General features: G+C 34.8%; 1 protein-coding gene across 2 annotated transcripts in view; it reads right to left on the bottom strand.

Moving 5' to 3' along the window:
• LOC133204454 (protein FAM13B-like) overlaps positions 1–12552 on the bottom strand; it is a 38245-nt gene that overhangs the window by 19120 nt on the left and 6573 nt on the right. For both annotated transcript variants that reach the window (XM_061340185.1, XM_061340186.1), the window contains exons 2-3: positions 7369–7487; positions 1184–1281 (exon numbers count right to left, since the gene is read on the bottom strand). In XM_061340185.1, the coding sequence (XP_061196169.1) occupies positions 1184–1246 (63 nt within the window). In that variant the 5' untranslated portion in view covers positions 1247–1281; positions 7369–7487. The remainder of the gene's footprint in view (positions 1–1183; positions 1282–7368; positions 7488–12552) is intronic.

Here is a 12552-nt window from a genome sequence, read left to right as displayed (position 1 = left end):
TAGCATAAAACAATGTTTATGTGGATCATGACAATATACCTATGGAAATCAAACAATTATTTTTATTGTCATATCAGCATATAACTTTCAGAATTGTTATTGCTAATGAGCATTGCAGGTCTGTTACATAACTATTGACATTTTTGTCAATAACAATTTTTTAAATATCCCTAACATTGATAAAGTAATCAACTATGCTAATTCAGCATTTTCCCCTATCATCACTGCTGTTTTTCTTATATAAGTAGCTAATGATACTAAAGTACAACTCATACTGAAGACCATCACCTTCACTATAAAGTTCATTCACAGCAGGTTAGATTTTACTTCATCCTATAAAAACCAGTACTAAATCCACTGAGTCACAAAACTGAAGAATTTATAGAGTACTTGATGTTCTAAGAAGCATTTCAAATGAGCTAAACAAATTACAGGTATTTTGGTTTGTAGTTCTAACACTTCAAGCTTTTTACATCAACAAACTTTGAAGTGCAAAGAAATTCTAATTTTAAGTGAAAATATGCATAAGGGTTTTCACTTTTCTCTGACACTTGAAGAAAAAAAAATACTAATAAATAAAGGAGTGATCTGCCCACTCTACAGCTGACATGGTTTTCCTATCAGTCCTGCCATAACTACCACGTAAATATATTTTTGGAGAGGTCTACACGCTGTCAGTTTCTTATTGATTACAGAATGTGCATAACATTGAAATATTTAGAATGGTTATCATGACATTTATAGTATGCAGAAAGGGTCTTGCACTTTTAGAAATCAAAATTCTTGTGAATAATTTCTATAGTCTAAATAATTTCTACAGTAGAAAAGAGAAAGTTTGTAATTTCACCTATCAATTACCAAATGACAAATTAAAACAATTTCCTCAAGTGCTAGAATAAAATTGAAGTATTTAATCCTTTCTGATAGTAGGTTTTTGCAATTTTTAATGATTAGACCATAGCTATATCAGATAATTCACATATAATAATATAAACTTAATAAGCATTATGGTTTTTTTCCTCATTTAGTAATTGCTTTTCAAGGAAAAAACCTTGATTTGTACATACCGGTAAATTCATCTGAGTACAGACCTTATATATACATAATATTTTACCAACATAACGAATATAAATTTACATGAGAAGATACTTCTTTAATTTATATAAACAGATTTTCCACTTACTGCTGTGTGAATGCCTTGTGTGGAATACAAGTCACTAGATCCGTCCTTTACATTAACTCTCATTTCGTCCCCCCCTCAGTCTCTACTGGTACTGCATTCTACAAACAAAACAGTACAAATTAGCAGGTGCCCCTTCTACATGGAACCTTATTTCTGTCACAGTCAGCACTCACAGGATTTAGTCGGACCATCCATCAACCGCTCTCAGTAAGCCTGTACAAAATACTCTGTACATATTTTTGTTATGTCACGATATGAAAATGAATGACAAGACAAACCTGTGAAATTGTCTACTATTAGAGATGACCGATTTATTGGCATATATACACACTACACTCTCATTAACCTTTTTTTTTTTGAAACAGTACATTAATTTTTTAAAGATTTCCAATTCTTGAATAACTATTAAAAGTATTAAAACTACCTACCATGAAAAAATAAGGAGTAGGCAAATACTTTTCATTTTCTCTCTATTGTTTCTTTATTTTAACAATTTCTGATTTTCAACTTGTGTGATCTTAAATACTGGCCTAAAATCTATTATTTTTATAAATCTGCAGGCCTGTTTATCTCTGAGCTGCTATTCTGGTATTGAACCACCAGTTAGGAATCCCGATATCAGGCTTATAATATACACCCACTTTTCTGTTTGTGCAGATTTACATCCCCCTAGATAATTCTTGATGCCAAAATCAGTGACAATGCAGAGGTAAAGAAAAATAGAGAAAAGGAAGAAATGTTATCAGAACGGCTATCTCGTGCATCATCTTATTCCCTCACCGAATTCCTACAAAAACACAACTGCAGTTTCCTGCACTCTTTCTTTTGGAAGCTTTAAAGATAAGCTGTAAAAATAAACAAACATGACAGTAGGATGCAGATGACTCTTTAATCTTAAAAACAGACTTTATGAATGAAAAAGAATGTTTACCTGGTTTGTTAGATAAGACTGGAGATTTCCCAGACTTTTCCTACAGAATGGAGAGAAATGTTTCTCTAAAAAGAATTCCAAAACCACTACAGTTGGAAACGGGGTTTTCCACAGCACTATAATATTTGGATGTTTAACCCATTATCTGGCCAGAAGACCTGGTGTTTATTTACATCCCTCAAGGTCACCCACTCTGACTGAGCCGAAACACTTTAACATTCTATAATGTGACCCTCAGATCCAAACAGATTAGCTCAAAAACACATAAATGGAGTTAAAAGCTTCTGGCCTTAAAAACAGTTGGTACAACTCAGAATTTTATCTTTCTTATGATTTAAAAACTTCTTAAGAATGAAGTTATCAGTATATTTCACTGAGTGTGAATTAAATTGCCAAGTTTTAAATGCATGTTATGAAATCCAGATTACCTAAATATTATTTTGGACCTGCTTGAATAACTCTGTAGATCAAATAACAATAGAAGTTTATAATCTTAGAACCATGCCACTCTATTTCAGTTTGTGTTCTAAAGGCCCTTTGAATGAGAATGTGCCAACACACTGGCAGCATTTATCAGAAAATATGCTGAATGTTTTGAAGTCCTAAATCCTTCTAGTCACCAACTAAATGTCAGCACAACTCACAGACAAATAATCAATGATGTCAACTTACTTAAGTTATGATTTGCTTGAAATATGGAGATAATGAACAGTATTCAAGTTCTTAAGATCTTCTGCATCTGATGTTGGACAAATAGAAGAAGAAAAAAAAAAATGCTGTCTTTCTCCAGATTTTCTTTATATTTGTTTGGTCTAATCAATCTCAAGATTATCTGTGTTTGGTCTAATCAAATCAATTATATGATTCGGAATATATAAGGAAGTCAAATTCAAAGCTTCATAGTGCTGTAGAGACATAATAACATTACTAAATACAGTCAAACTCGGTTATACAGAACTTATACAAATTGCTTATAAGAATCACTTATATTAAAATCTTAGTAAAAAGAAATTTTTTACAGATCCCAGAGACTTCTTTTCACTATGTTCCTTACATTGATATAAAGAATATCAGTTATAAGGAAGCAAAATTCAATATCTGTGTGACCTCATTATTACTGAGTTTTACTGTACAATGGATAATGCCTGATAATGGTCCTACATGAAATTACTTATGAAGGTCCTAAAGACACAGAAGTGGTCCTATATACCAGGTAGTGTTCCTACATAACATTACAGGAGGTGATCCTATATAACATTATAGGTGGTAATCCTACATAACATTACAGGTGGTGATCATACATAACATTACAGGTGGTGATCATACATAGCATTACAGGTGATGATCCTATAAACATTACAGCTAGTGATCCTGCATAACATTACAGGTGGTAATCCTACATAAAATTACAGGTGGTGATCCTACATAACATTACAGGTGGTAATCCCACATAACATTACAGGTGGTGATCCTACATAACATTACAGGTGGTAATCCTACATAACATTACAGCTGGTGATCCTACATAACATTACAGGTGGTAATCCTACAAACAGTACAGCTAGTAATCCTACAAATATTACAACTGGTGATCCTACATGTATTACTGCTGGTGATCCTACATAACATTATAGGAGGTGATCCTACATGACATTACAGGTGGTGATCCTACATGACATTACAGGAGGTGATCCTACATGACATTACAGGTGGTGATCCTACATAACATTACAGGAGGTGATCCTACATAACATTACAGGTGGTAATCCTACAAACAGAACAGCTGGTAATCCTACAAATATTACAGCTGGTGATCCTACATACATTACAGATGGTGATCCTATTTAGCATTACAGGTGGTGATCCTACATTACATTACAAGGTGTGAGCCTACATAACATAACAGATGATCCTTCATAACATTACAGGTAGTGATCCTACATACCATTACAGGTGACAATTCTACATTACATTACAAATGGTGATCCTATATTTACAGGAGTTGATCTTACATAATATTTAAAGCAGTGATCCTAGATATCATTACATGTGGTGATCCTACATAACATTACAGATGGTAATCCTACATAATATTACAATTGGTAATCCTGCATAACATTATAGGTGGTAATTCTACATAATATTTCAGGAGGTGATCCTACATAATATTTCAGTAGGTTTTCTCACATAACTATAATGGGGGTAATCCTACATTACTTTACTGGTGGTGTTCCTACATAAGGCCTAAAAAAAAATTATGTTTGTTTCCTGTAACATTCCCAAAAAATCAAGGGTCGGTAGGTCGGGATTTTTTTTTTTTTTTGCTTATGAAAGGGGTCAAACATCCCCGGACTGAATTAACCAGGTGTGATATTTACAGCGGACACCCAACATGGCCATCTAGCGGCAGAAAATGAACTTCAAATAGTTGTGGGGGAAATGCTTGATGTTAAAAAATGATGTCTTTATATTTAAAGTTAATGTTGACTATTTTGACATATTTATACCTCAAATAAAGCTACAATTAACATTTTTGTATAAATTGAATCAGCTGACTGATCAGACACAAAAAATCCACCTGGGGGTAATTTGAATGGGTCGGTCAGGTTACAGGAAACAAACAATTTTTTTTAGACCTAACACTACAGGATGTGATCCTACATAATGTTGCATGCAGTGATCCTACATATAAACATTCCTGATGACAGTCCTACATAGCATTTCTGCTAGTGATCCTATTGAACATTACTGATGATGGTCCTACATAACATACCGGTAACTAAAAGTGGTCCTTAGTAAAATTACTATATGGTTTTCCTTCATAGAATTACTACTGAGGGCCCTACTAAACATTACTGCTGGGAAGTCCTACATACATGTGTAAGTCTGACAGACACTTGGTAATATTAATTAGTGTTAACATTCTGACAGACACTTGGTAATATTAATTAGTGTTAACATTCAAATCAAAGCATTATCTACAAAATGACAAAGGGAACTTGCTCAAGCCATCACCTTATGTCATTTTCTTGAAGATATTTGTGTTTTCCTCTAACAATCAGACTGCAATCAAATCAGTACAGGGGCCCTTCAAGAAGTGATGCACTGCAGAGCATACCATTGAATGACACATCAGTATATAATGCAGCATACAGAATGTACTGGTAGTGCTACAATAGATTCCTGGCTGACTGATGGACCATTTACCTAGAAGACTCTGTACTATAACTGACAGGACAACCTAGGCCTTATCTGATACTAATGACATTCTAACACACATTTTTCTGATACTAAAGACATTCTAACATAATCTTTCGATACTAAGGACATTCTACTACACAATTTTCTGATACTAAGGAGAGAAAACAACTTGAGTAGTTCCTTTCATTCAGAAAAGTGTCATACTGGTATAATCTTTATGTTAATTTCACAAAACCACATTTGAAAAATAATTAAATTGAAATGAGTAAATTTGCAGTAAATTTCCATAGGTTTAATATATAATGAGAAAAATGTAAGTTTTTATGTACATTTTTCTTTTGTACTCTACCTAAATTTAATTGTTTTGATATCGATCAAATTTTTATACTTCATATTATTGGACTATTAAAGTCTCCATGAATTACATATCTTTTATTCTTATCATAATATATTTTCCAGAAAAAGTCAATTAACCATTCCTGGTGATTCTACCCAATTCACTTACATTCAACAAAAGTACACCAGTGGTTGCTGAGTTATTAACAAATATATACTGCAAAATCTAAAATAAGCAAAAGTCTAAGTAATATAAGAGTACACTGTGAAAAATAATAATGTTTACATGAAGATCGTTATCAATATGCCATATTTTTAAGAAATTGCTTAAAATTTTTGCTTTAATGCAACTAAACTGGAAGAAGGACACCCAACACTACCCCAAAAAATAACAATAGATTAGAATTACATAATGAGATAATAATTATCACAAGAAGCTAACTTTTATATTTTATGTTTGAGGACATAAGGGTAAAGGGAACTTTTGGAAAACTTAAAAATACTCAGAAAATTTTTCATTTAGGTCAAAGGAAAAGAATTTCATTTAGTTTATGTGGATGAAGTGTGTGTCCAACTTGTCTAAAGACAGAAATCATACTCCAGATGACTTTACAATGAAATCTGCTTTAACCTTCACCTCTGACTTTAAAAATTGGCTCAAGGACACTGCACTCACTTTATCCAAGGGCACTCTTTAACGAAATTTTAGCCAGATTGGGCCAAGAGAAAAGAAATATGGTCTATATAGAGACTTATTTTGACATTGACATGGAAATTTAGACCAAGACCACTATGGAATATGAGCCAAACTGGTCCAAGGGTATAGTCCAGACAAGGATTTTACTTTGACTGTGACCTCTGACCTAAAAATATGTTCAAGTTCACTGCAAACCCCTTATCCAAAGACACTCTATTGGTGAAGAATAAGCTGTATTGGGCCATTGGGTAAAGAAAATATGCTCCAAACAAGAATTTTACAATGGGGCTTATTTTGACCTTGAACTTTTATATAAAACCTTTACTGCATAACTTTTAACCCAAGGGTACTGTATGAGTGAAGAAAGAGCCAGGTTGGGTCAAGGGGAAAGAAAATATACTCTGGAAGAGTTGTATTTGATGGACAGGCAGAGCCCCCGATTGATCACTGTAAGGTGCCCACAGAAAGGGGTTCCAATAAGCAGTAAATATTAGTTGTGGGCTGATGAATTGGTTATTTTAAGTAAAAATCAATTAATTCATCAATTTAAATTCACCAAAGTTTAACAATGAAAAACTGTGGACAATTCCTTAATAGATCTAAATTTTTTAAAAAGTTTTTTTTTAACTCTATATTACAAAATGGTCCTAAAAATCAACTAAAATCATAAAAAAAAACCCATTTTAATTCTTCTTAAATATTCTATTGAAGCTTTCCACTTGAAACTTTAGTCATGGGACTATATTATCACTGATGAAATTTATTTTGTTTTATATTTACCAATAATCTAAATACTTTTCAAAAATTACATCATATTTAATGAGACAGTAAAAAAAAATCACAGTGCAATATTGTCGGTGATTCTTTCAGACAAAGTGATAATATTAGCAAAATATTAAATATACTATCAAAATTTTGATACGCATGGAATTGTTAAAAGATTGTTAAATCACAAAATCAATCTGTTCCATTGTATGAAGCAAATTCCCAGTTGTAAATACAAGAGAAGAGAACTCTTACCTTGCTGCAGTCTCCAGTGTGTGTTGCTTTTCTACGGCTGTTTGAGCGAACGACAGGACAAAATACGTAGTTTCAACATTCAGCTAATTCAAATGATTCTGTATGATTCCTGGATATATCTGATAAAAAAAAAATAACAAAGTCAGTTACATAAGTAGGAGACTGATATTCTATCACCTACAACACTTCTCTGTGAAGGTACCTGTGTTCCAGTAGAGTATAACACTACCCTTCCCTGGAGGTAGTCATTGGAGAGCACATAGATATATTGATGGTATTTCTATTTGCTGCTTTATAATATACTGCTTCTATTTCAGTAACTTTATGCCAAGATCAGGAAAACCTAGATCTATTGTGTGCAATACACAACTGCTAGACTTTCTGCAGTCTCTGAGAAATCATATGTTAAAAATTTATAACATTATCTGATCTAATAAAACTTCAACCACATTTTCATTTTAGGTGGCTATCAGATGGGTGATAATAAATTTACATTCTTAAATCAATTTAATCAAATATTAGATAGGTTTTACAACTTTACTCAAAGTCCAATCATGACCCACTTATTGGACTGGGCCTATGCAACACTGATGAAGAAAGAATAAATCAGAAGTACTTGTAAACTAACTGAACAAAAATAGCTCAACAGAAAACTATCAGCAAAGATTGTTATGTTGGACATAACAATTTCTGTAGCAGTGGATTTGAGACATATGTACGCTGGACCACAGCCAATAATTTACTTTTAAATGAAAAGGCTGCTGTTTTAATGAGTTTACATGCTCGCAAGAGTATACTTTATATCCTGTGGAGGAATGTTTATTCATATGTTCAGTTATTCATTTGTGAAGTTTCAGGGACCGTCTTTTTTGTTTACACTTAGCAGCTCATTCTTTGTTTACACTTAGCAGTTCATTGTAAAACGACCACAAGGAAGTTAACTTTAAATCATAGAAAAAAAATATACCATTCAAGTTTACATTGTTACAAATAAACTACATGGTTTTAACCAATACACATAATAATCTGAAAATCACATGGTAAGGCTTAGTATAATGCTAACAAGAGAGGAATAGACTGGGACTAAACAACTGAACAGTTCAGAACAGACTGACTGCAGGGCACCAATGGGGACTTGTCCAATTTTTGTTTTAGTTATTTTCTCTAAATATTCCTAATTAGACAACCTACTATTTGATATCAACCCTCAACAATACATTGTACATGTACTTTCTCCATACTGATTGTTCGAATCATTCAAATGTCACTAGCATAAATAGAGGATATTCAATGGATTTTAGCAACATACTTGGGAAGAAATTGGCAGTTTCATTTGATTGTCACAAGCATAAACAATGTTATTACATTTTCAAGAGTGAAATATGTGATTTATTTATTGAACAAGAGGCCCATGGGCCACAACGCGCACCTGAGAAACTTTGGCCTTGCTGTTTTTCACCTGATTTCACCCCCTTGTAGTACTTATTGTGGCCCCGCCCTACCCCCCGGGGTCATGATTTGAACAATTTAGAATCTACACTAACCCAGAATGCTTCCACATAAGTTTCACCTTTTCTGGCTAAGTGGTTCTTGAGAAGAAGATTTTTAAAGATCTTTATTACATATTTCAATGTAAAACTTGGATTCCCTATTGTGGCCCCGCCCTACCCCCGGGGGTCATGATTTGAACAATTTAGAATCTACACTACCCAAGGATGCTTCCACATAAGTTTCACCTTTTCTGGCACAGTAGTTCTTGAGAAGAAGATTTTTAAAGATTTTTACTACATATTTCAATGTAAAACTTGGATTCCCTATTGTGGCCCCGCCCTACCCCCGGGGGTCATGATTTGAACAATTTAGAATCTACACTACCCAAGGATGCTTCCACATAAGTTTCACTTTTTCTGGCACAGTAGTTCTTGAGAAGAAGATTTTTAAAGATTTTTACTACATATTTCAATGTAAAACTTGGATTCCCTATTGTGGCCCCGCCCTACCCCCCCCCCCCCCCCCCCCCCGGGGGTCATGATTTGAACAATTTAGAATCTACACTATCTAAGGATGCTTCCACATAAGTTTCACCTTTTCTGGCTCATTGGTTCTTGAGAAGAAGATTTTTAAAGATTTTTACTATATATTTCAATGTTAAACTTGGATTCCCTATTGTGGCCCCGCCCTACCCCTGGGGGTCATGATTTGAACAATTTAAAATCTACACTACCCAAGGATGCTTCCACATAAGTTTCAGCCTTTCTGGCTAAGTGGTTCTTGAGAAGAAGATTTTTAAAGATTTTTATTACATATTTCAAGGTAAAACTTGGATTCCCTATTGTGGCCCCGCCCTACCCCCGGGGGTCATGATTTGAACAATTTAGAATCTACACTACCCAAGGATGCTTCCACATAAGTTTCACTTTTTCTGGCACAGTAGTTCTTGAGAAGAAGATTTTTAAAGATTTTTACTACATATTTCAATGTAAAACTTGGATTCCCTATTGTGGCCCCGCCCTACCCCCCCCCCCCCCCCGGGGGTCATGATTTGAACAATTTAGAATCTACACTATCTAAGGATGCTTCCACATAAGTTTCACCTTTTCTGGCTAAGTGGTTCTTGAGAAGAAGATTTTTAAAGATTTTTATTACATATTTCAAGGTAAAACTTGGATTCCCTATTGTGGCCCCGCCCTACCCCCCGGGGTCATGATTTGAACAATTTAGAATCTACACTAACCCAGAATGCTTCCACATAAGTTTCACCTTTTCTGGCTAAGTGGTTCTTGAGAAGAAGATTTTTAAAGATCTTTATTACATATTTCAATGTAAAACTTGGATTCCCTATTGTGGCCCCGCCCTACCCCCGGGGGTCATGATTTGAACAATTTAGAATCTACACTACCCAAGGATGCTTCCACATAAGTTTCACTTTTTCTGGCACAGTAGTTCTTGAGAAGAAGATTTTTAAAGATTTTTACTACATATTTCAATGTAAAACTTGGATTCCCTATTGTGGCCCCGCCCTATCCTCGGGGGCCATGATTTGAACAATTTAGAATCTACACTAACCCAGAATGCTTCCACATAAGTTTCAGCCTTTCTGGCTAAGTGGTTCTTGAGAAGAAGATTTTTAAAGATCTTTATTACATATTTCAATGTAAAACTTGGATTCCCTATTGTGGCCCCGCCCTACCCCCCGGGGTCATGATTTGAACAATTTAGAATCTACACTAACCCAGAATGCTTCCACATAAGTTTCACCTTTTCTGGCTAAGTGGTTCTTGAGAAGAAGATTTTTAAAGATCTTTATTACATATTTCAATGTAAAACTTGGATTCCCTATTGTGGCCCCGCCCTACCCCCCCCCCCCCCCCCCCCGGGGTCATGATTTGAACAATTTAGAATCTACACTATCTAAGGATGCTTCCGCATAAGTTTCACCTTTTCTGGCTAAGTGGTTCTTGAGAAGAAGATTTATAAAGATCTTTATTACATATTTCAATGTAAAACTTGGATTCCCTATTGTGGCCCCCCGCCCTACCCCTGGGGGTCATGATTTGAACAATTTAGAATCTACACTAACCCACGGATGCTTCCACATAAGTTTCAGCCTTTCTGGCTAAGTGGTTCTTGAGAAGAAGATTTTTAAAGATTTTTATTACATATTTCAAGGTAAAACTTGGATTCCCTATTGTGGCCCCGCCCTACCCCCCGGGGTCATGATTTGAACAATTTAGAATCTACACTAACCCAGAATGCTTCCACATAAGTTTCACCTTTTCTGGCTCATTGGTTCTTGAGAAGAAGATTTTTAAAGATTTTTACTATATATTTCAATGTTAAACTTGGATTCCCTATTGTGGCCCCGCCCTACCCCTGGGGGTCATGATTTGAACAATTTAAAATCTACACTACCCAAGGATGCTTCCACATAAGTTTCAGCCTTTCTGGCTAAGTGGTTCTTGAGAAGAAGATTTTTAAAGATTTTTATTACATATTTCAAGGTAAAACTTGGATTCCCTATTGTGGCCCCGCCCTACCCCCCGGGGTCATGATTTGAACAATTTAGAATCTACACTAACCCAGAATGCTTCCACATAAGTTTCAGCCTTTCTGGCTAAGTGGTTCTTGAGATGAAGATTTTTAAAGATAATTATTACATATTTCAATGTAAAACTTGGATTCCCTATTGTGGCCCCGCCTTACCCCCGGGGGTCATGATTTGAACAATTTAAAATCTACACTACCCAAGGATGCTTCCACATAAGTTTCACCTTTTCTGGCACAGTAGTTCTTGAGAAGAAGATTTTTAAAGATTTTTACTACATATTTCAATGTAAAACTTGGATTCCCTATTGTGGCCCCGCCCTATCCTCGGGGGGCCATGATTTGAACAATTTAGAATCTACACTATCCCAGGATGCTTCCACATAAGTTTCAGCTTTTCTGGCCCAATGGTTCTTGAGAAGAAGATTTTTTAATGACCCCACCCAATTTTTGTATTTTCTTGATTATTTCCCTTTTGAAGGGGACTTGGCCCTTCATTTCAACAATTTATACTCCCCTTCACCCAAGGATGCTTTGTACCAAGTTTGGTTACAATTGGCCCAGTGGTTCTTGAGAAGAAGTTGAAAATGTGAAAAGTTTACAGACGGACGGACGGACGACGGACAACGGGTGATCAGAAAAGCTCACTTGAGCTTTCAGCTCAGGTGAGCTAATAAAAGTGATATGTATATGCTTTGCACTCATGAAAATATCAAAAAATCCTATTTATGCCCCAGAAATCTTGCATGAATTTAGAGATTCCTTGACTTCACCACAGAAGAGCGGTAGTAAGATAGATAACCATGAGGTCATTGCAATACTAAGTATTGACTGTCATTGTAGACACGTCTCTAATTGACATGTGAGATACAGGTAAACATCAGGTACATGTCACCTCTCTAAACAGAAACTAATGAATGCAATTATAAGAATATTAACAGCTTCTTTATGCTATTTCTCGGTTACTATTAATAACTCAGAAGGGAAGGAGATGGCTATTACCTACAAATGGCCAAATGATATGTTATTCACTTCAATCTATTTTCAACTGAACTTAAACTAGTATGCCTTGCATTCATTGTCATATGAAAATAATATGTCCTAAGGATATATACGAGGGTTGTTAGAAAAGTTTACGGA

This window comes from Saccostrea echinata, unplaced genomic scaffold, assembly GCF_033153115.1.
Source record: "Saccostrea echinata isolate AGI-Se365-2 ecotype Australia unplaced genomic scaffold, CSIRO_AGI_Sech_v1 ptg000053l, whole genome shotgun sequence".
Classification (NCBI taxonomy): domain Eukaryota; kingdom Metazoa; phylum Mollusca; class Bivalvia; order Ostreida; family Ostreidae; genus Saccostrea; species Saccostrea echinata.
The sequence above is the reverse complement of the archived record's forward strand: the minus strand, read 5'-3'. Positions and strand labels throughout refer to the sequence as shown.